General features: G+C 36.5%; 1 protein-coding gene across 3 annotated transcripts in view; it reads left to right on the top strand.

Annotated features, from left to right (window-relative positions):
• The first annotated feature begins 2,415 nt into the window (after positions 1-2,415).
• TMEM67 (transmembrane protein 67) overlaps positions 2,416-21,893 on the top strand; it is a 44,238-nt gene continuing 24,760 nt past the window's right edge. For 2 of the 3 annotated variants that reach the window (XM_014565402.2, XM_006191990.3), the window contains exons 1-11: positions 2,416-2,665; positions 4,253-4,341; positions 5,999-6,092; positions 10,576-10,675; positions 12,436-12,505; positions 12,598-12,672; positions 17,992-18,054; positions 19,533-19,687; positions 19,801-19,909; positions 20,766-20,852; positions 21,161-21,226. In XM_014565402.2, the coding sequence (XP_014420888.1) occupies positions 2,440-2,665; positions 4,253-4,341; positions 5,999-6,092; positions 10,576-10,675; positions 12,436-12,505; positions 12,598-12,672; positions 17,992-18,054; positions 19,533-19,687; positions 19,801-19,909; positions 20,766-20,852; positions 21,161-21,226 (1,134 nt within the window). In that variant the 5' untranslated portion in view covers positions 2,416-2,439. Of the gene's footprint in view, positions 2,666-4,252; positions 4,342-5,998; positions 6,093-10,575; positions 10,676-12,435; positions 12,506-12,597; positions 12,673-17,991; positions 18,055-19,532; positions 19,688-19,800; positions 19,910-20,765; positions 20,853-21,160; positions 21,227-21,893 lie in introns of those variants that run through there. The other variant, XM_032467698.1, reaches the window with a different exon arrangement.

Raw genomic sequence — 21,893 nt, 5'->3', positions numbered from 1 at the left:
GAGGCCCCTGAGGGAAAGCACCAGGGATGGATTCTTGTCCCTAACAAGTGTCTACTCACAGAAGTGCTCAATAAATGTTTGAAAAATCGTTGAACTCCCCACCAAAGAAGAGCTATCTTCTGACTTCTCACCTAGGACTCTCCTTCCTGGTGATCATGCTCTCTTAACTCAGTTTAGGGATTCAAAATCACAATAGTCTTTGGAGCACTCAAGGTGATTCCCATTTCCAAGTCCAACCTCTTGGCCAAGTCCTCAACATGCACATCCCTTTCTGCTATACCTCTCTACCTGTGTAGGCAGTTCATGCTCAGCATAACCAAGCTATACTCATCTTCTCCACACACTGCTCACCTTGACCCTAGGTCTTCGCTAGCCTATCCTATACCTGCTCCCACTCCACCAAGATCTAGCCCTGCAGGCAAGATCTAGACTTGCTGCCAGTTGTCAACCCTAATGATTTCTCTTACCCAGTTATCCACTCTACCTTTTTCAAAAGATTTCTTACTTTTACCTGTGTTTTTTACTGTTAGAATACTGATTTTGCTCAACTTCTCTGCTCCCCAGCCCAGGATTTCTTGATGGCTTAAATCATCTTTCTTTCTTCTTCCAACCTGAGAAAGAATGACTCTCCTCCCCTTAGATGGTCCTTCTCCCACTCTTACAACCTAGTCCTTGACCCCTTCCCAGGAGCTCAGGAGAGAGTCAGTTATTCCTCTCTTTATTTTTTTCCTCTCCACTTATAGACATATTCTCCTTATCCTAAAAAATAAAATTATTTTAGCTCAGTCCTTTCTTTTGCCATCCTCTGAAAGGAAAAGAGATGGAGATAAATTCTAGCTTCACCACTTCCTAAAGTGTAACTTTTTTGATCCTCAGTTTCTTCTTTTGTAAAAGGATACCAAAAAAGAGATAGTGTTCCCTCAAAGGACTGTTATGAAGAGTTAAGGTTAATGCTATCAAGTGCCTAGCACAGTGCACAGTGTGGAACACAAAAAATCTGCTCTTTTATTGCTATTACACAGTAGACAACGAGTAAATATTATTGCCCTGATCCCTCTCACAGAGCATATAACAGTATGTACTTTGTTAAGGAAGACTAGAGTTAAAATTCATCCATAGGAAGCTTTTGCAGATTAATCTCAACTATTCTGTCCATACCCTTTTTGAGACCCCATTAATATTTATACAGTCATATGTTTTTCAAAAATGATATTCAGATAAGTGATTTCTACTTCAAATTAGACACTCCAACAATATGGTAATTACTCAAAAATATTTTTTAGAATTCCTCTTTAAGGAAGTTTTCTCAGAACATACACATGACCTTCTTTGTCATAGATATTAGTGACAGAGTGAATGCTGGTCTTTTGGGGATGGTCACATGACAAATACTAGGTCTAATGGTGGCTAATAAAGTTATCTAACTTCCTTAGATGCATTTTTCCACACATATTGAGAATATTATATGTGTGTGGTTTTTCCTTAATAGTGATAAATCATCATTTTTCTTACAAAGTTTGTGCTTTTTTGAGAAAGCCAAAAGTCATTTAAAGCTACCAGTGATGAATAAGGTGGCTTCAAAATATGCCAGATTTTTTGGGGGGCAGGAGGAGGAAAAAAATATAACAATAAAACAAATAAAATGCAACAAAAGCAAAGTGAAATTTAACTATTAAGAAATAATTTTTTTCTTTTATGACCCAGAAACTGGCTTTGAAGGTAATTCTAAAATGTTTCGGGACTAATAGCCTCCAAGGGTGCATATTTTGAGAGACAACGTTCTATATGTGTAAATTTGACTTAAAAATAGGTTTCTGTTTTACTCACAACTGGGATAAAGACGATCTCAGTTTATATCCAAGATTTCCTATGCTCAAAACGAAGAACATAGAAACACAAAGAAAAGTCTGCCAGGAAAGATCCTTTTTTAGTGCTTGAGCCAATCTTCTAAAATTGCATATTTCAAATCAGTGTTTTTTCTTCTTTTTTAAACCAATGTATCTTGACAAATACATTTTTGAGATGTCTCCTTTAACACGAAAATGACCGAGTCTACAAAAATTCTGATGTAAATATTTAACAGTTCAATGAAACAATACTTACTCTTGATTTGGATGATAAAATCAGGTAATTTTTTCTCTATAGTATTCTATTTCGCGACCTTTTAAACTGATTTCACGTCCCGCTAATGGGTCGTGTCCCAGAGTAGATGCAAATGTTTAAATAGCCGGTCGCGGCTGCCACGATCCAGTTAGCTCGGGCCTTGACCAGCCAGCTTCCCGCGGCTTTAGTAACCTAGCAACCAGGTAGCGCAGGCCGACACTTCCGGAACCCTGGCCCGCCGGTGTCCAATCAGCTCTGCAGGTTCCCCGCGGAGGCTGATGGGGCGCTGGAGACTGCGTGCCCGCTGGAGACTGCGTGCCCGCTGGCGTCTGCACCATGGTGACTGGCTGCCGCGGGGCGTGGGTAGCAATGGCGGCTTGGTTCGCTTTCTCCATCGCGACTGCGACTGTATTCCTCCTGTTGGTCCTCTCTCGAGTTTCACAGGCTCAGGTCTTCTTCTTCCCCTTCCGGCAGCCGGAGACGTGTGGCCACAACGAGTACTTCGATATCTCCGCGCTCTCCTGTGTCCCGTGTGGGGCCAACCAGAGGCAGGATGCCCGAGGTGAGACGGTTCGGGGTGGGCCCTGACCAAAGTAATATTCTGGCTTTGAGGCTGCCAGACCCCGGCATCGCTGAAACACCTTTTCTTTTGCGGAAAGAATGCTTCTGAACGGTTAACCGCCCACGCCTGAGAGTGGGGTTTTCTTGGAGAACTCAGCTTGCACACAACACATGAGGTTAGGGAAAACCTGAGTCTGCTACCCCGTAGGCCGTCGCCATAATCAGTTTCTCGGCTCCAGCCCCCCGGTCTTCATCTGGGGGCTCTTTAGGGAGGTACCTGGAAAGCTGACTACCGAAGTAAGGAAAAATAGAGAAATGATCTGAGGTGCAGAGGAGCAGGTGACAGGACGGCTTGGGGAGGGAATGCAGGTTAACGCTTGTAAACTTGTTATCTTGCTTTTCAAATCCCAGAAATTTAGAGCTGGAAGGGACCTTAACCATAATCAGGTCTAGTCTTCTCGTTTTACAGGTGAGGAAACGGAAGCCGAGATGAGGTCGTAATGTCTTATTTGTCGCCTAAATTGGAGACTAGAAGAACTGCTGTCTCTTTGCCCTCAGTCTCCACCTGTGTATTCCCACTATATTGTATGTCCGTAATATAGATTTCCTTAGGACTCAGCCCTTTTATTGTTGAATATTACTAATTGCCCTTAAAATCCCTTTAAATTAAAATTAACTTTTTTTCTTGAAACGTTCATCACTTGGTCCTAGTTCTCCTCACTGAAACTGCTCAGAATAAGATACTTCCCATATTTTGAAGTCTCGGATTTCTTAATCTCGATTTGGTCACCCATTGTTTTAAATTTCTTCCATCTTCAAATCTGATGTATCCTTATTTAAATCATCGTATAGGGCAGGTCAGGCTTCTCAGGTGAGGAAATATGAATGAGAAAGCATCTCACAGACTCTGAAGTGTAAGGTGTTAGTTTTATAGTTATGAACCCTGATATCCTACTACATGGATTCCTATGGGTGCTCTGTCCACTTAATGCCTTCTTAGAGAATGCTGTCCTTACCTATTCAGCAAGTTGGCTAGTGATTGTCTTGTAATGTTTGCTGTCTTTCCAGAGGAAAACAGTTTTTTTTTTAATCAGGGTTAACTTTCCTAATAGGGTTTTGCTTTGAAAGGTAAATATGAATTCGTTGAATATATGCATATGGTTAGGTGAAACAGAAATGTAAAATTTCCCATAGCAGTTAATCAACAGTTTGATTATTAGTTTAATAGTTATAAGTTAATAGTTTATTTATTCTCACACTTAAAATGGTAACAGACAATATCCACTGTGCACAAGACACATTCTAAGACCTTTACATATAATAACTAATTTAATACTCAGTTAACTCCAAGAGGTAGATACTGTTGCCCCCATTTTACAGAATTAGAAGCCAAGGCACAGAGCAATTCAGTGCCTTGCTCAGGGTCCCAGGACTTAAGTAGCAAATCAAGGTTAGAACCTAGGCAGGACTGGCACCACTGTCTTGCTCTGGGCTACTGCTTCTCAATATCTTAAGAATTATTAAAGTTTTCATATCTCTGAGTTTTGCTTTTGTTTTCCAAGGTCAAAATTGGCTCTTTTCTTTCTAGGAACTTCATGTGTGTGTCTACCAGGATTTCAGATGATCTCTAATAATGGAGGACCTAATATCATTTGTAAAAAGTGCCCAGAAAACATGGTATGGAGTGTTTATTTAAAAAAAAAATTACTGTAGAAAATAATAAATGTCTTTATTTTTTAAACTACAATATAATGCTGTACTCTAATAATTTTCCCACAGACTTTAAAATTGTTAAGTTAACTTTGTTTTTACTAGAGTAAATTTTGGAAGATCAGTGAAATTTCGTAAACTTGGAAAAAACAGAAAGGTATTGCTTTTTAAATTTTAAAATTTTAAAATCTGGAATCCAAAAACATCACAAAGCTGTGAAAATTTGTGTGTCTTTATTTTTCCTCATAGAGTAACTGAGTTATAAAGGAAAATAGATGAGTGATACATACATAGCGAAGTTTGGAATATGTGTCTCCTGTGGTGCAGATTGAGCTCAGCATCTTAGGCTTATTGTGTCAACAGTTTTATATAATTCATGTTCATAATGATATCTAAGGTGTAAGTAAGTTCATGAAATGCTAATTCATCACTAGATAGGTTAAATAATATCTGTTGCTGTTTTGTTAATTTCATTATATCATAATTTTTGAAAAATTAGTAAATTAATATTAACTACATGTGACAATTCTTAATTAACAGAAATACATCTTTCAGTCATTTTGGATAATTAAGAGTCTTAGTGTGACAGTTCTGACTTTTATCGTAATGTTTCTTCTCATTATCTGTATTAAAAAAAAGTTGAATTTGGGAATTTAATAGTCTTTTAACAGTTATCCTAGTTGATGGCTGGTACTTAAACGTTTGATGATCATTTTGATACTTCATATTTTTAGAAACATTGATCCTACCTGAATTATCAGTGATTAAAAGCTGCTGATAGGAAATGGTACCAAAGCAGATTTATTTTTCAGTGATATTACTAAGCTATCATAATTTTTAAATAGTCCTATATGTATAAATGTACTGATAAATATAGGAGCATTTCTCGTATAGCCAGTCTTTTCAGCTAAAATTTGCAATAATCAGTGGTATTACTTTGTTATTACCATTGTTCTCTGTTAATTTTCATTACATCCATGTTTGTAAGAAAATTACTGTATTTTTACCCCAGGTTTTTCCTAAACCATATAATATTACAAGCCCAATTTTGGATGATACCATATTTTATCAGAAACCTTTACTAGTACAAACTATTAATGGATGGAAGGAAATATCCTTATAATTTAAACAACTTGAAGTATTTTTGAACCATAAAATTCACCCATCTGAATCATAACTTAATTTTTAAAAGCTAATATATTTGAATTTTTAAAAATTAGAATAATTATTTTAGGACAGGTAAGACTAAACTGTTAGTTGGCTATCTGTTGATTAAATCCTGTTGAATTTTATTGTTTTATGTTTGTAAATGGAAAAACTGAATGACAGTATTAATTATGAAAGAACTCATTTGAACTGGAAATCATGAAGAAGAAAGAACTATTGCCAAAAATTAATAATAGTCAATACATAGTAATAATGTATAGGTTCATTTTTTAATATAAGCACAAATTGGCGATCCAGGAAATTTTTATGCAGTTGATATGTATATAATTTATTTGAATATTGACTGCAAGTTATATACTGTTGTGGCTTTTTGAACTACATGACCAGTTAAGAAGAAGAAAGTTAATTAAGAAAGGGAAAATAATTTTTTTCTTTTTTTTTCTTTTTTTTTTTTAAGAAAGGTGTTACTGAAGATGGCTGGAACTGTATTTCTTGCCCTGCTGGTTTAACTGCAGAAGGAAAATGCCACTGTCCCACTGGCCATATTTTAGGTAAGAAGTAGATTCTTTGCAAAATAATAGTGATGAATCTTCATTTGTGTTTGTTTTTGATAAAGACATTAATTGAAATAGCTTGGTGATTTCTTAATAGAATTTTTTTGTATTACTGTTGTCCAAAATTCAGTGATGTTTAATACAGCAGCAGGAATTGGGAAGAGAATAAAAAGCCCTACCTGATCTAAAAATAAAAAATTGTTAATACTGTAGAATTAGATAGATACTTCCTTAACGTAACATGATAAAATATGTGTTTCAACTCAAAAGCCAAAATGATGCTTAATAGGGAAAATTTTTAAGCATTCTTACTAACGTTAGTACCTGGATAAAGCTCACTTAGGTAAGTGAAAGAAATAGGTTGTATAGTAATTAAATAGGAGAAAGTAAGAATCAGTTAGTAGCCACCCTCTATCGAAAGAACAATCTTTTAGCAAATGTGAAGAAAGAAAAGATCTCATCTGCATAGCAACAAAAAAGAAAGAAAAAAATCCTAGGCATAAACTTTAGAAAAAATGAACAATGTAAATTAATTGAAGAAACCTTAGAATGCTGCTGAGAGACACAAAGATAGGCTTTAATAAATGAAATACATACGTTGTTCTTGGATGAGAAAATTTAAATATTATACTAAGATGTCAGCTCTCCCAATAATATCTCTACATTTAAAGGAACTCTAATAAACTCAACTAGGATTTTGTTTGTGTTTTAGGGACTATCCAAACTAATTCTTTAATTCTAAAGTTTATCTGAAACAGTATGTGAAAGGCCAAGAAAATTCTGAAAAAAGAAAGAGGAAACTTCCCCATCAGATACTATGCACATTTTATAGCTACTGTAATAACATGTATGGCTGGCAAGTGGGTAACACAGGCTGATGGATGGAACTTAAAACAATTAAAGTAGATTCAATTCAAGTAGTGATGTGGTATGTGCTAAAAGTGGCATTTCATATTAGGGGAGAAAAGACTGATTAATAAATTGGTGTTGGGGAAACTGGGAAAATACTAAGTTGGGTTTTTACCTTATTCCTTAAAAAATAAGTTGTTTCAGGTCAGTCAAATATTTGAATATTAAGTATGAATCTATGAATGTAAATTAAAAATTAGGAAAAAAAATTTAATAGTCTTGGTGTGGAATAGGCCTTTCTAAGTATGAGAAAAAACACAAGCTATAGAAGAAAAATTGGTAAATTTGACTACATAAAAATAGTACCAGAAAAAACACTACAAACTCGAGAAAAGTTTATAATGCATGCAACAGAGAGCTAAATTCTACAAAATATGTAAAGCTTCCACAAATAAATAAGAGCAAGATGAATAACTTTTTTAAATGGCCAAAAATCATGAACATAGTTCACAGAGAAAAAATATTTAAATATTAAAAAAATATTCAACCTTCCCAGTAAGAATAATACTAAAATTTTAATTTAGACATAAATTTTGTTTTTAACCTACCAGATTATATTACCAACCTTTTTGAACTTGGACAGTGTATTTATAAGGATACAGGGAGACAGTTGTTCACATATTATTGGAGGAGTATAAATTAGTACAACCTCTCTGGAGAGCAACTTGACAGCATTTTGAAAATGTAGATCATTGTCCAGCAGCCCCCATGTAGGAATTTCTTGCCCCAGTACAGGTAAATATGTCTGAAGAAGTGTATGCATAGTTTTTTATTGTAACATTCCTGAGACAAAAGCTTATAAACAGTGTAAAATCTGTCAAGAGAGTATTGGTCACATAAACTCTGATATATCCATACAATGGTATAGGGTTTAGCTATAGAAAAATAATACAGTTGTATAAGTATTGCTGTGGAAGGAAATCCAACATATAATAAGTAAAATAGCAAAGTATAGAAATGTTGATTTTTTTTTTAATCAGCAAATTTTTATTGATTACCTGCTATTTGATCAGCACTGTTTTGTGTATTTGGTATGCTACCATGTATGGTTTCTAAAAAAGATTATATGTGCATATATGCTTGTATATGCATAGCCTATTTCTGGAAGAATTCAAAAGAAACTGGTAACAGTGTTGCCTCCAAGGTGGAAAACTGGGTGTCTGAAGGAAAGGGGTAGAAAAGAGACTTAATTTTCACTTTAAATTCTTCTGTGCCTTTTGTTTTTATATTTATATTTATGCATTACCTATTCAAAAATAATTTTTTAGAGGGATGAAAATCCCTGCCATCAATTTATTTAAAATCTAATTAGAAGGTAGGAGATGCATATGGAACAGTAGTTTGCAGAGCAAGATAGCAATAAAATATTTTCACAAGGGGCACATATATTAAATCATCAAATGATCACTATGGGCAGTCAATGCTCTAGGAGGAAGAACCCACTTCTACCAGGGCTGTTTGGGAAAGCTGCCGTGGGGAGCAGTGAAACAGGTGGACCGTGAAGGAGTAATGGGATTTCAGAAGGTAGCGAGAAAGAAAACAGTCCAGGCAGAAGGAACAGTGTGCGCAAAGGTATCATTACAAGTGTAAACATCCAGATTTGAGTGTGAAGGGATTATGAGAATAACAGTTTGTTGAGTTTAAAGGTGCGTTGGTCCAGGCTGTGGAAAGCCTTGACTGATATGATAGGATGTTCCGTGGGCATAGGCATTTCTTGAAAGTTTTGAACAGGGGCGTGATTAAGATTAATCTGGCAGCCATCTGTTGCATTTGTTCATTCAGCAAATATTTATTAAACTCCTGTGTGCTGGGCATTGTCCAGGGGCATGAAGAGTAAGGCAGTGAACACAGTGAACAGGGACAAAGTCCCTGCCTTCCTAAAGTTTACATTTAAGCTACAGAAGACCAGAAGTAGAACGGTGATGAGGCTATTGCAGTGCTGTACGCATGAGGATATGAGGACCTGAACCAAAATTAGGGTAAATCGTACACAAAGGAGTAGATGGTAGAAGCATTAAAAGGTTGATGATAGACCTAGGTGAGTGAAGGAACATGGGAATGAGGAAAAGAGAAAAGTCAGAACTGTCTCTGGGATTTCTAAGTGGGGTGAAAGCAATGATGATACATAGATTTAAATGCTGTGGAGAGCTGAGTGTGGGCTGAGTTACTGAGATTACTTTTGACAGTCTGAAATCCCTGGTGCTAAAGTTGCTGAGAGTGAAGGCTAGATGCTAGGGGGCCCAAACAGTGACTCTGGCACTTGTGATCCCTTCAGGTTGGGTGGCAGCTGTGAAAATAGTATTTCACTGTTTTAGAGGCTACTGTTACATATTTAAAATCCTTCATGGTATGAGTTCCTTAGCACCACCCTGAACTTTTGCTGTTAATTTTTTCTGTGGGTTTGCAGTAAGGATTGGGAAGGATGGGAGAGTGGACAGAAGGAGGGTACATTTTACTTCTTGCACAGCTCCTCCCAACTCTTCCTATTTCTCTTCTTTTCTAAGTAGAGATACTGGGGATTGAACCCAGGACCTCCTGCATGCTAAGCATTGCTCTACCACCTGAGCTATACCACTCCCCCATTTCTGATATAAGAAGGAAATGCGCAGGTAGTCAGGTAGATAAGTTTTTAAAAATTATTAACCCAGAAAGTACATATCATTAAAAATAACAATTCATAGGGCTATAGGCTGTAGGAAGAACAAGTTGTTCAATTTTACTTTTGTTAAAATTATTTTTATCACCTTGGAAAAGCTTAGATCACGTGGATAAAATACTTTGAATAATGTTATGATTGAGACTAATGGTCTTGAGCCATTTTTCCCCAGTGCTGATTCTCTGTTACTCCCTCAGCCCCAAAGTAATTGCTGCCATTTTGATGTCTGTGTCTGAGCTTCTAGCATCTTTTTTTTAACCTGTTTTTGACATACAGATATGCCCCAGGAAATGCAAGTGGTAAATGTTTCATACCAAAAATACTATTCTACAATGTACTTTTTTTAGTTAATAGTGTGATCCATTAGACAGACCTACCTCGTTCTTTTTAATCCACTCCATAATATTTCGTAGCATTTTGTTATTTTAAATATTCAGATTGTTTTCTAACAAATATTACTTTGATAAATATTCTTATACACAGGTAACAAGTGTTTCTGTAGGTTAGGTTTCTGGAAATGAAATTGTGGTATTGTAGAATATGTGAATTTACAATTTTAATAGTTATCACCAAAAGCCCAGAAACTTACCAGCAGTCTATGAAAATACTTGTTCCCCATACCCAGCATAACAGGAACATACAGGTAAGAGATAAGAAAATTTTTGAGGAAAATATAATAATTTATCATGAGGATGATGATGATGATGATTTGGAAATTAGTTTCTTCTGTATTTTTTGTTTGGGACTAAGTATTACTTTTCAGTACTTTTATTATAGAAGTGCTTGACATGCCTTTTTTGCAAATAAGGTGTTTTGAGAATTATTACAATAATAATTATAAGTGGATTTTACTAAGTGTATAGAAGCTTATATGTTGACTATGAGTTACATCTTAATTGTTTCTAAATTATTTAGTGGAAAGAGATGTTAATGGAACCTTGTTGTCTCAAGCAACTTGTAAACTCTGTGATGGAAGTGAAAACTCTTTTATGGTAGCAAATGCTTTAGGAAACAGGTAAGCAGTGTGCTGGATGCTGACTTCATTAATATCGTCTTATATTTATGTTGAATCTGTGCCTTTTCAAAGTATTTCCCTATCATGTTACTTGCTTCTCACAAATGACCCAAGGAAGGCAGATATTAACCAGTGAAGAAGCTGAGGCCCAGAGAATGAGACAGATTAGGGTTTAAATCTTGTTTCAGTCTCTTTTTAGTTGTTGGACCTTCAAAAGCTCAGTAAGTCAGTCTCCTTTTCTTTAGCATGGGGGTACACCACCCACTTCATAGGCTGTTTTTACAGCTCAGAAATAAATATGTAGAGTTCTACAGAGTTAGTGCTCAGTAAAAGGTAGCTATTTTTGTATGGTGTTATGTAATTTGTACATAATCTATGATATATAATAGTAACGTTTATTTGCAGCATGCTTATTGTCTACCGGGCACTATCTTTATGTATTATATTACATATAAATATATTAATAAATGTAATGATAATTGTAACCCAGTGTCCCTGCTTTATAGCCCTATTCTCTGTCATTCCCTGTTCCCCCTTTATGCGTGCATACCTGCACCCCCCCACACACCCTCTCTCTCTAACTCAATTATCCCTATTCCAGCTTCCTCAATTTTTTTAGAGGCCTACATGCTGACTTCCCTCTAAACACAGTTTCCTTTCCAGTTCCCAAGTTTAAGGTAGAAAATCCTTGAACAGCTTCTCGGGATCCTTAGTGTTAGATCATCATTTCTCTCAGGCTGACCTAGGTTGTGGCATCCGAATGCAGAGTGCGGGGCTGATCCCCTGTTGCTCCCCTCCCGGGCCTCCCCACACCTAGGTTGAGTTGTGTCCCATGCCCCAGCTCCTCCTCCTACCTGTTCTGTCTTGCAAGTAATGAGTAGCCATATAGACGCATCAGAGTCCCCACTGGTCCAGTGCCCTCCCTCCCTCCTATATCATTCATTAATGAAAAATATAAAGGGTTTTCCTAAAATAAGCAAAGATGATGGAAAGACTTTAAAAGTGTTGGTTGGGCACCATAGCAGTCCCAAGGCTAGCCACGAAAGGTCAAAGAGTGGGAAATGGCCAACTTTCTGGGAATCCCAGCCACTTCCCCTTACACTGGTCCTTCTACTTATTAGCATATGAAGCCACCAAGCCCATAAAAACCAGCAACATGGCGAGGCGGCCGCCCCTCTCTCCCTCTTCGAAGATGGCCCGCGCTCTGTCTATGGAGTGTGAACCTACTTTTAATCTGAGCACCCAGCCCCCACACCTGGTGGCCTTCCTCTTGTCTTTCAATGTATCTCTCTGAATAAATCTACCTTCACTCAAAAAAAAAAAAAGTTTTGGTTGTAGGTTTGATGAGCATATATTACCTTTTTGCTTTATGGTAGAAAAATAAGGAAGGTATATTCGATATAACTACTTACAAAAAAAGATTGAGTTTTATTTATATGAGTTTGTTGGGCTTCCTTGTTAATTGAGTGACTTAACCATCTTTGCTATTCAATATTATTTGTTTTATATTACATGGGATTTCAAAAGGATATTCTCCTGTTTTTGGTTAATTTTATCTATTTATACCTTGCCTTGTAATACAAAGAGTAGTATAAAACTATTCAAATTAGTGTTAATATTTTTAATATAACACTTTATTACAAGTACTTGCTTAGCTGACTGAATCTATTCTAATCCAGTGTTTAAGAAGCAGTTCTCAATTAAATTAGGGTTTGTATAATTCATTAACATTTTAAAAATTATTTTTGTTGTGTTGACAGGTGTGTCCGATGTGAACCAACATTCATTAATACCAGCAGGTCCTGTACATGTTCTGAACCTAACATTTTAGTAAGACTAATCAAATTGATAATGTATATATCTTTTAATTAAATTCCTTATATTCTTCCATAAACTTTTTTTGTCCTTATTTGTTTATGAAGACAGGGGGATTATGTTTCAGCAGCACAGGGAATTTTCCTCTACGTATGACTTCAGCTGCACGCTACGGAGAGCTTGTGAGTATGGTTCAGTTTTTTTGTTCCATTGTTAAGGATCTTTCCACATTTCTTCCTTCAGTAATTAATTTGGGGCTAAAATGAGAAACATTTATATGTAAATCGCTTTAAAACAGAAATTATCAGTCAATAAGAAACATTAGACTAACAACTCAGCATTATAATTTATAAGTACAGTTACTCTCTTTTTTACCTTAGCTTGTTTCTTTTTCTGTGAATTTCAGAATGTTTAAACTGGAAAGGTCCTTTATAGATCCTATAAAGAATGCAGTATAGTATAGATAAGTGCACCAGAGATTCTAAAGTTGAAGCCTGAATTTACCAGTCATTACTTTTATATGTTTGGACCTTCTAAACTTCAGTCTTAACTGTCTCTAAATTGGGCATGATGACACCGCCATCGCAGTGCGTATATGTGGTAGTCACCGAGATTTCAGGATTATTTGTATCCAAGTTCCTTATTTATAGGTGAGAACATGATGACATAGAGCTTTTGCCACAGAAGCTGGTGATGACAAGGTTTGGGATGTAAAATGGGAAGTGGATGAATTGGAACTGAAGAGGTCACCAACCCAACAGGATGGGAGGTCGATGACTAACTAGGAGTTAGTTAATGAGCAGAGCTTGGGTGCACAGGCTAGGACTGATTGCTACAACCTTCATTGAATTAATAGGATGACTAGGAGGGCTATAAAAGTAACCATGATAAGGGATCCTAGTGAATAAAGCAAAAATTCCTCTCCTCTAGTCTTGCGGGGTGACAGGCAAGTAATAAATATTTGTGAAACAATAAAATAAATGCTAAAAATAGGGGTATACATAGGGAGCTTAAGATCATCCAGAAATTGGCTCATTTGTAATAATATGCATGTCTTCTGGGGATTCTTCTCCAGTCTTAGATTATAGTGAACTTCTGTATACCATTGTCAAATTTGCAGGCCTTTGATTTTCATCTTTTTAAACATTGTTTTATTGAGTTGTAGTCATTTTACAATGTTGTGTCAAATTTCAGTGTAGAGCACAATTTTTCAGTTATACATGAACATACATATATTCATTGTCACATTTTTTTTTTGCTGTGAGCTACCACAAGGTCTTGTATATATTTCCCTGTTCTAGACAGTATAATCTTGTTTATCTCTTCTGCATATGCCTGTCAGTATCTACAGATTTTGAACTCCCAGTCTATCCCTTCCCCACCCCCTTGGCAACCACAAGTTTGTATTCTATGTCTATGAGTCTGTTTCTGTTTTGTATTTATGTTCTTTTTTTTGTTTTTTGTTTTTTTTTTAGATTCCACATATGAGCGATCTCATATGGTATTTTTCTTTCTCTTTCTGGCTTACTTCACTTAGAATGACATTCTCCAGGAACATCCATGTTGCTGCAAATGGCGTTATGTTGTCATTTTTATGGCTGAATAGTATTCCATTGTATAAATATACCACCTCTTAGTCCAGTCACCTGTTGATGGACATTCAGGCTGTTTCCGTGTCTAGTGCTGCTATGAACATTGGGGTGCAAGTGTCTTTTTGAAGTAATTTTCATTTTTTCCTTTTCAAAATAAGTTTTTTTGCTAAAAATTCCAGTGATGTCTCTTTGTCATACTTAGTCTCAGATTACCAGTCATTTAGAGGTCGTGTTGCTTTCAGTGTCCTCCAGTCTGGAACAGGTCCTCAGTCTTCTCCTGCCTTTCTTGGACTTGGCAGTTTTGAAGATTACAGGCCTTACAATCCAGAGGGTGACCCCTAATCTTGGCCTATCCAGTCTTCCTTCACAATCAGGACATGCTTGTCAGGAAACCCAAAGAGAGATGTTGTGTTCTCAGTGCATTGCGTCACGCCAGGGCACAGGATGTCCACTGTTCACCAGTGGTGATGTTAACCTTGGTGACCTGCCATGAACTCACCATGTCTGCTTTAAAGCTACCATTTTCCCTTTGGCTAGTATTTCTGCAGAGGATTTCCAGTATTACACTTTTTCTTCTTCACTAAATCTTGACTAAATAGCTTTAGTCTCCACTGATGATACTTGCCTTTATCAGCCACTACTGTGATGGTTGCCAAAGGTTTCCATCATTCCTGCCACATTATTAACATTCTACTGTAATAAGAATTTTCCCTTCTCATTTGTATGTTTATTTGTTCATTAAGGACAGTATGGATTTGTGGGTTCCTATTTTATTCAATTTTTATAATCCAGTATGTGTATTATTTGTTTTGATGCTCAAAGTGTCCTAGATTTGGCCATTAGAAGCCCCTTCAAGTTGGTTGCTATGTCTTTTTGACATATCTCAATCATTCTTTGAGCATTTCCTTACTTTCAGACAAAACAAGATTTCCAGGCTCATCTTGTCCTTTTTCTGCCCCAGCCCTGGAATCAGCCATTTCTCTAAGAAGCTCTTGAGGATAATATTTAGAAACCAAGGTTATCATGCTTAGCAGACATAGCTAGAAAATATATGCACACATACATACATCTATAACTATTTCTGTATTTATTTTTATGTGTATTAAAATCAGTGAGTTGATACTGATACTTTCAATTCCAAAGCAATACCTCAGTTCGTTTTAGTCCTTCCTTTCTCGACAGTTTCTTCTCTAATAGGGAGAAATCTGGATCTTGTCCTCAACTTACTCACCTGCTCAGTGTAACGCAGCTGTCTTCCACACCACCTCCACATCCTCCCTCCCTCCATACTGCTATGGAATAGATCCATTGCAGGCTTCTCTGCAGGGAGGGGAAGGTAGGCAGGGAAAGGTTAAAGTTAATCTGATTCAGTTAATGTATTTCATTTAAACATTCCAGTCTTAACACTGATGCTTTCCTGAGGTCAAGTTTGGAATCCCTGACTTTTAAGTCATTTTATAACTGGTGTTCAGACTGCTTGTGTGTAGCCAGGGTATGAAACATGTCAACAAGATGTAGTTAAGATGGTGTATCTTGGCCCAGTCCTCAGCTTGGAAGATATAAGAACTCAGTTTTATCAGGGCATTTGTAGGTCAGTCAGGATCTAAGGGACCAGTTCAAAGTATTTAAACTCACAAGAGATTAAGATTAATAAACCAGAATGCGTATTCATTAGTTTATGTTGAGACTGTAATTGCCAACTAGACTAAAATACTTGAATTGACCCGATAACATACACTATTCCTAACTAAAAAGTGTACTTAGAAAATCACAGATCATATTTTCTTGGGTGATGCACAATTGAAAATGTAATTAGTTTTGTGTGGTTTTATAAGAAAAGCATCCAGTTCTTGTCTAGGAATATACCTGACAATCAATAAAGAATTTCTAGATATATGGGTCAGTGTCTTCCCATTCCCTAAAGATTATGATCTCACATCTTTTTTATTTTTCCCAACTTTAATTTGGAAAATTTTCAAAGTTGCAGAAAAGTTGGAAAAGTAAGACAATGACTGTGTGTCTGTATTTTACTAGGTTAAGCAGTCATTAATGTTTGGCCACATTTGCCGTATTTTGGTCTGCATATGTAAACGCATACATACACGCACATGCACACTAATTTTTTTTTTTCTGAGCCACTTGAAAGTAAGTTGTAAACATACATTTCACTCCTGACTACTCACACATTGCAACTAATCTTTTAGTCTCCTTTAGTTTAGAACAGAGGCCCTTGCTCTGTTTTGCTTTTGTGGTTTTTCTGTTTTTGCTTTTTTGGCTTTTATGGCATTGACTTTTGCAGAGTCGAGGCCAGCTTCCTTGTAGTGGCCCACAATCTGGATTTTTCTCATTGTTTCTCATGGCTAGACTCAGTGAAACATCTTTTTGCAAGAATATGATATAGGTGTTGTGTACAGCCCATTGCAATAACAAGGAGCACATAATGTCAGGATTTCCAGTTATTGGTGATACTAAATATGATTGCCTGGTCATGGTGCTGTCTGCCACTTCTCTCCATTGTAAAGGTACCATGACTAATAAGTTAGGCTGAGATTTTACTTTGAGACTATGTAAATTATAACTTTTAAATTGTCACATAATACACTAGTTTATTCACTGAAATTTATATAATTGTACATCCATTGAATATTTAGATTTTCTGTTATTAATAGTATTGCTATCAAGGCAGGGAGGGTATAGCTCAAGTGGTACAGCGCATGCTTAGCATGCACAAGGTCCTGGGTTCAATCCCCAGTACCTCCTCTAAAAATAAATAAATGAATCTAATTACCTTCCCCCCCCCAAAATGATAGTACTGCTGTCAACCACAGGTGTGTTTTTCCTTTTGGGGAGATAATTGCCTTAAGACAGATTTCCTAAGCATTTTCAAATTCCTGGGTTAAAGTGTGTGGATACTGTTTTATAAAGGATCGTGCAACTTTAACACCGTCACTGGCATTGTCTGTGGCTTCATTTTGCTTTTATTTACCACACTGGTGTCATTGCTTTCCATTTTTATTAGTTTTTTGGTGTGTTATTCAACTGTCTATGCATATGTATATTTCTTACAAAATGAACATTTTTGCTCGTGCAGGAGATGAAAATAGTGGTTCATAATTTTATTTTGGATTTTCTTGGCAGCTGTGGTGCCACATTTCATATAAATTTGGATTTATTTCCTTTGTCTGTATCCAGAGAATTTCACTCCGAATGGTGCTCCACAATGCCTCATTTTTTTAGCAAGATATGCAGATAAGCCTTACAGCAGTGGTTCTTAGCCAGAGGCTTGTGTCTGCAGCTTTTAAAGCACACGTATGCCTTGGTCTCATCCTGGAGATTCTGATTCATTTGGTTTGGAATGAAGCCAGACATTTTCTGTATTTAGGAAGTTCCACAGTTGATTCTGACACCCATCATTTTTTGAGAATCACCATTTGGAGGATTTTAAATGTTAATTATTCTGCGTATCCACAGTCTCCTGTTGCTTAAAAATAATTCACAAATATTCCTTTTTTATTACTTGCCAATTTAATAAAGTATAATAACCCTAAATAAGCGAATGTTAACCAGTACTAAGTCAGGATCTAGTTTTTCTTTTTTTTTTTTTTTGCCACTTTGATTTTTGTTTTTTTGTTTGAGTGAAATGAACAAATAGTTTTTTGTATTACAGATATACTTTATTTCCTTATATCTTTTGCCTGAGTGGTGTGACTTTGTAATGTAGTCCTATTTGTAATTACTGACATTGGTTAGAATTAATTCTTATATTCCCTTTAGAATCTATTTTTCTGATAACAGAGTAATGTTTCTTCCCATTCAACAAGATGCATATTAGTGTCTTCTTAACAGTGTAAAGTTTAAGAATTTCTATCTATTTGAGCTTAAAACTAAAATTCATCTTTTTGTTTCCAGGGCGTGTCTTTAACCTCAGAATGGTTTGCAAAGTATTTGCAGTCATCAGCAGCTGCTTGTTGGGTATGTTTGAATTTTGAGAAAATAATTTTATTTCATTTCATTTTGAAGAATTGTCCTACAATTTTTTCCCCCAGTTAATAAAACTTTTCTATGTAGAGATATCTCCTTGGTCTTATGCTGTAAGAAAATCAAACCCTTTCTAGTGGACTAAAAGAGAATACTAAAGAAAACGTTATTCATTTCACATTTCATTTTACACAGATTGAACGTGTCCAGACTTACTCAGCTGAGACTGAGTGTCAGGGAAAACTGATTCATACTGACATTTAGTAAGTGTTTATTGATGATCTACGATGTGCCAGGCCCTGTTCTCAAATCAAGTCACCTTTTTCAGGAAAAGACAGAGAAAAGTCTCTCGTGGAATTATATTCTAAGTAAACGTCAGGTGGTGCTAAGTGCTCTGAAGACAAATCAGAATAAAGAGCATGGAGAGCGGAAGGCAGTGCAGGTTTATAGAGGGCGGTCAAGACAGGCCATTCTGAGAGGCTGACATCTGAGCAAAGACCTTCAGAAGTGGAAGTGAGCCATGTAAATATTTGGGGAAAGAGTATTCTAAGCAGAGACCCCAGCAAGTTCAGAGGTCCCGAAGCAGGGGTTCTCTGGCGTGCTCGTGCTTAGGAAACCAGAGGGAGGCCGGAGTGGCTAGAGCAGAGTGAGCAGGGCAGGTGCAAGGTGAGTCCAGGGATGAGGGGAATGACCATGATAAGGACCTGGAGTTTACAGTAAGGGATGTGGACAGATTTTGTGCAAAGGAGGACGTGGTCGAGCTTCAGGTTTTGAAAGGATCACTCTGACATGGAGAGCAGATTTTGTTTGGGCAAGGACGGAGGCAGGGGGACCAATTGTCACGAGAGTATTAGAGTAATCCAGGTGGGAAAAAGTGGACCCGCAGACAAGGGTGGTGCCATGGAAATGAGAGATGTGTTTAGCTTCTGGATATGCTTTGAAGATTGAGCCAACAGGATGTACTGATGACTTAGATACGGGAAGGGAGCGAAAGATGTTTACTGCAACGTTTTTTATTTGAATAACTGTAAAAACAGAGTGGCCTTTTCCTTATAGCGAAAACTGAGAAAGAAGTTTGAGGGGCAAACTCAACAAATGATCTTATTTTGTTGTTCATAAAACAAATTATTTAAACAAAATTGATTAGAGTTATATATATATATAAAATATCTACTATAGGAACAAATTATTATTCTTTTCAAATATAATTATTCCACTTAATTGTTTTTTTAAAGTCATGCTGTAGGTTTTTAGTCTTCTTTCAATTGTTTGTCTTTATATTCTCACATAAAATTTACAATTAAAATCATACACATGTGGAAAGTGCTTTTCTATTTAAATTAGAGCACAGGAATACCCCCAAAGAGAATTCATAGAATAGGTCAAGTTAAAACCAAGCATCATTTTTCTATCACCTTTTGCTTAGGGTATTAAAGTCCACGTTCTGTTTCTTTGCCATTGTTCTCATGTAGGTTTATGCCAACCTAACATCTTGCCAAGCTCTCGGAAATATGTGTGTGATGAACATGAATTCTTACGAGTCTTCCACTTTTGATGCGTGTCGACTGTTTCAGTTTATCTTTGAAAACACTGCTGGACTGCGCACTGTTCATTCTTTTTCATTTTGGTAAGGATAGTCTAACTACAGAACCGTCATTTTGACCTAATTCAGTGCAATTACTTTCACAAATACATACTAAGAACTGTTCACTATTATTAAACAATCGTAATTGTTTATAGGAGACAGAATCTTCCATGGCTGTTCTATGGAGACCAGCTGGGATTAGCACCTCAAGTACTCAGTACTACACCTCTTCCTACAAATTTCAGTTTTAAAGGGCAAAACCAGGTACAAGTCACTATATTACCGAAAGAAAACTACATTATGATTTATAATTTTAAAGCGTAACACGAATATATATATATATATATATGTATAACTGAATCACTTTGTTCTTACACCGGAAGTTAGCACAACATTGTAAATCAAAAAGATTTTTTTTAATTAAAAAGCTAACAAGAATGTTACTAGTCATAATTACTGGTTTTTAAATTTTTTAATTACCAAATTAAATCAGCTGCTGAGGAACTGAACACCATAGAGGTTAGCTGTCGTACCTGAGTACGCGGAAACCTCTGGGTTCTGGCTGTGGCAGCAAGTAGTACACTTGTGGGGCTGGGAGGGCTGGTTCCCATCAGCGGATGCAGAGCAGTCCCTGCATTTTTAAGAAGGGCTTCCAAAGACTGGCTGGGATTCTGTGCCTTTCCTCAGGACTTCACAGGTCCAAATTCTGACCTTCAACTTTTTGCCATTTTACAATGAAAGAATAGATTATTCTCTCCCCTGCTCAGCCCCGTCCACACGCACACACAGTAGCCAGGTTTGAGAGGAGGTTATGTCACTAGCACTGCCTCTCAATTCTGAAATAATAGCTTTTGTGCAAAAATCCAGTCCATTTAGTTAGGTGTGTTTAATCTGAGAGATACTTAGATTAATTTTGCTACCAAGTAGAGTTAGTTGAATTCAGTATATGATCTCCAGAAAAAGAAAGGTCAGTCAACAAGGAAAACATTGTGGTAGACTAGCTGTACACTCTGGAGGTCTGTCCTCTGAAGGTTGTTATAGACTATTCTATAGAGTACATTAAAGTGTTGGTAGACTCTCAGCATGTGGGATCGCTTCATTCTTGCTTTCCTTTCATCAGAACACAAAACTGAAGTTTGTTGCTGCCTCCTATGATGTAAGAGGAAACTTTCTCAAGTGGCAAACTTTAGAAGGAGGTGTTTTGCAGGTGAGTATGGTTCTAACTAGAGAATGACTAGCTTGCCTTACCTTTGACTGAGGCAGAGGTGAGGCCAAGACTAGATCATCGCTTGAATAGAGCATCAGTCGCTTGCTAGAGTTGTTTTCTTTTTGTGCTTTAAGTTAGAATTTCTTAAAACTGTTATGACTTAAAGATGCTCCCTTAACTTTTCATACCCTTGATACATTAAAGAAGTATTATAAACAGCATGTGTCCGTGTTGGGTGTTGAGAACGCTTGACTATGAGCAAAGAAGACATGTGTGAGATCCTTACCGGTTGTGCTCTTTTGCCGTAGCTTTGTCCCGACACAGAGACCAGACTCAATGCTGCGTATTCTTTTGGAACAACCTATCAACAGAGTGTAAGTCTGAGCTATTTTAGACAGTCTGTATTTTAGCCTCATTTTTCACATCAGCAATAATTGGAATAACCTTTGAATTTTTGCAACTGGAAATCTTTTGTAGTAATGAATAATTTCACTGATAGAATTCTTATTAATTTAATCAGCATGAAAAAAGTACCTTGTCATCTATAGAGTCTTAAATATTATAATCAACTGTTTGCTTCTAGGCATATAGATCTTAAAAATAATGTCTACCTCTGAGCATTTTAGAATAAGGTAAAAATATTACTTTATTTTTAGTGACTAGTAAAGTGCCTTTACTACCTGCTCCCTCTACCCTCCAGTAACAAATTAAAATGCTTCTTTTTCTCTCCCTCCATACTTCCCTCCCTCTCTCCCTGACCTTCCTTCCTTCGTTAAGGCATATTAAAACTATAGTATGGTACAAAGGAATACTATGAGTCATTAAACATTTGAAAGAAATTCGCTAGTCTACAAAAATACTTCTTGATAAAATGCATGTACACACACCACAGAACAAATTTTTCTGTGATCCCAGTTTTGTTAAAACCACAATGAAAAAGACCATCATGGAAAACAGATTGGAAGAAGATAAACATTTGTAACAGTGTGTATCTCTGGCTAGTGGGATTGCATGCATTTTCTTTTTTTTTTTTTTTTTCCA

Source organism: Camelus ferus, chromosome 25 (genome assembly GCF_009834535.1).
Source record: "Camelus ferus isolate YT-003-E chromosome 25, BCGSAC_Cfer_1.0, whole genome shotgun sequence".
In the NCBI taxonomy this organism is placed as follows: domain Eukaryota; kingdom Metazoa; phylum Chordata; class Mammalia; order Artiodactyla; family Camelidae; genus Camelus; species Camelus ferus.
This window is presented reverse-complemented; position numbering and strand designations above follow the sequence as displayed.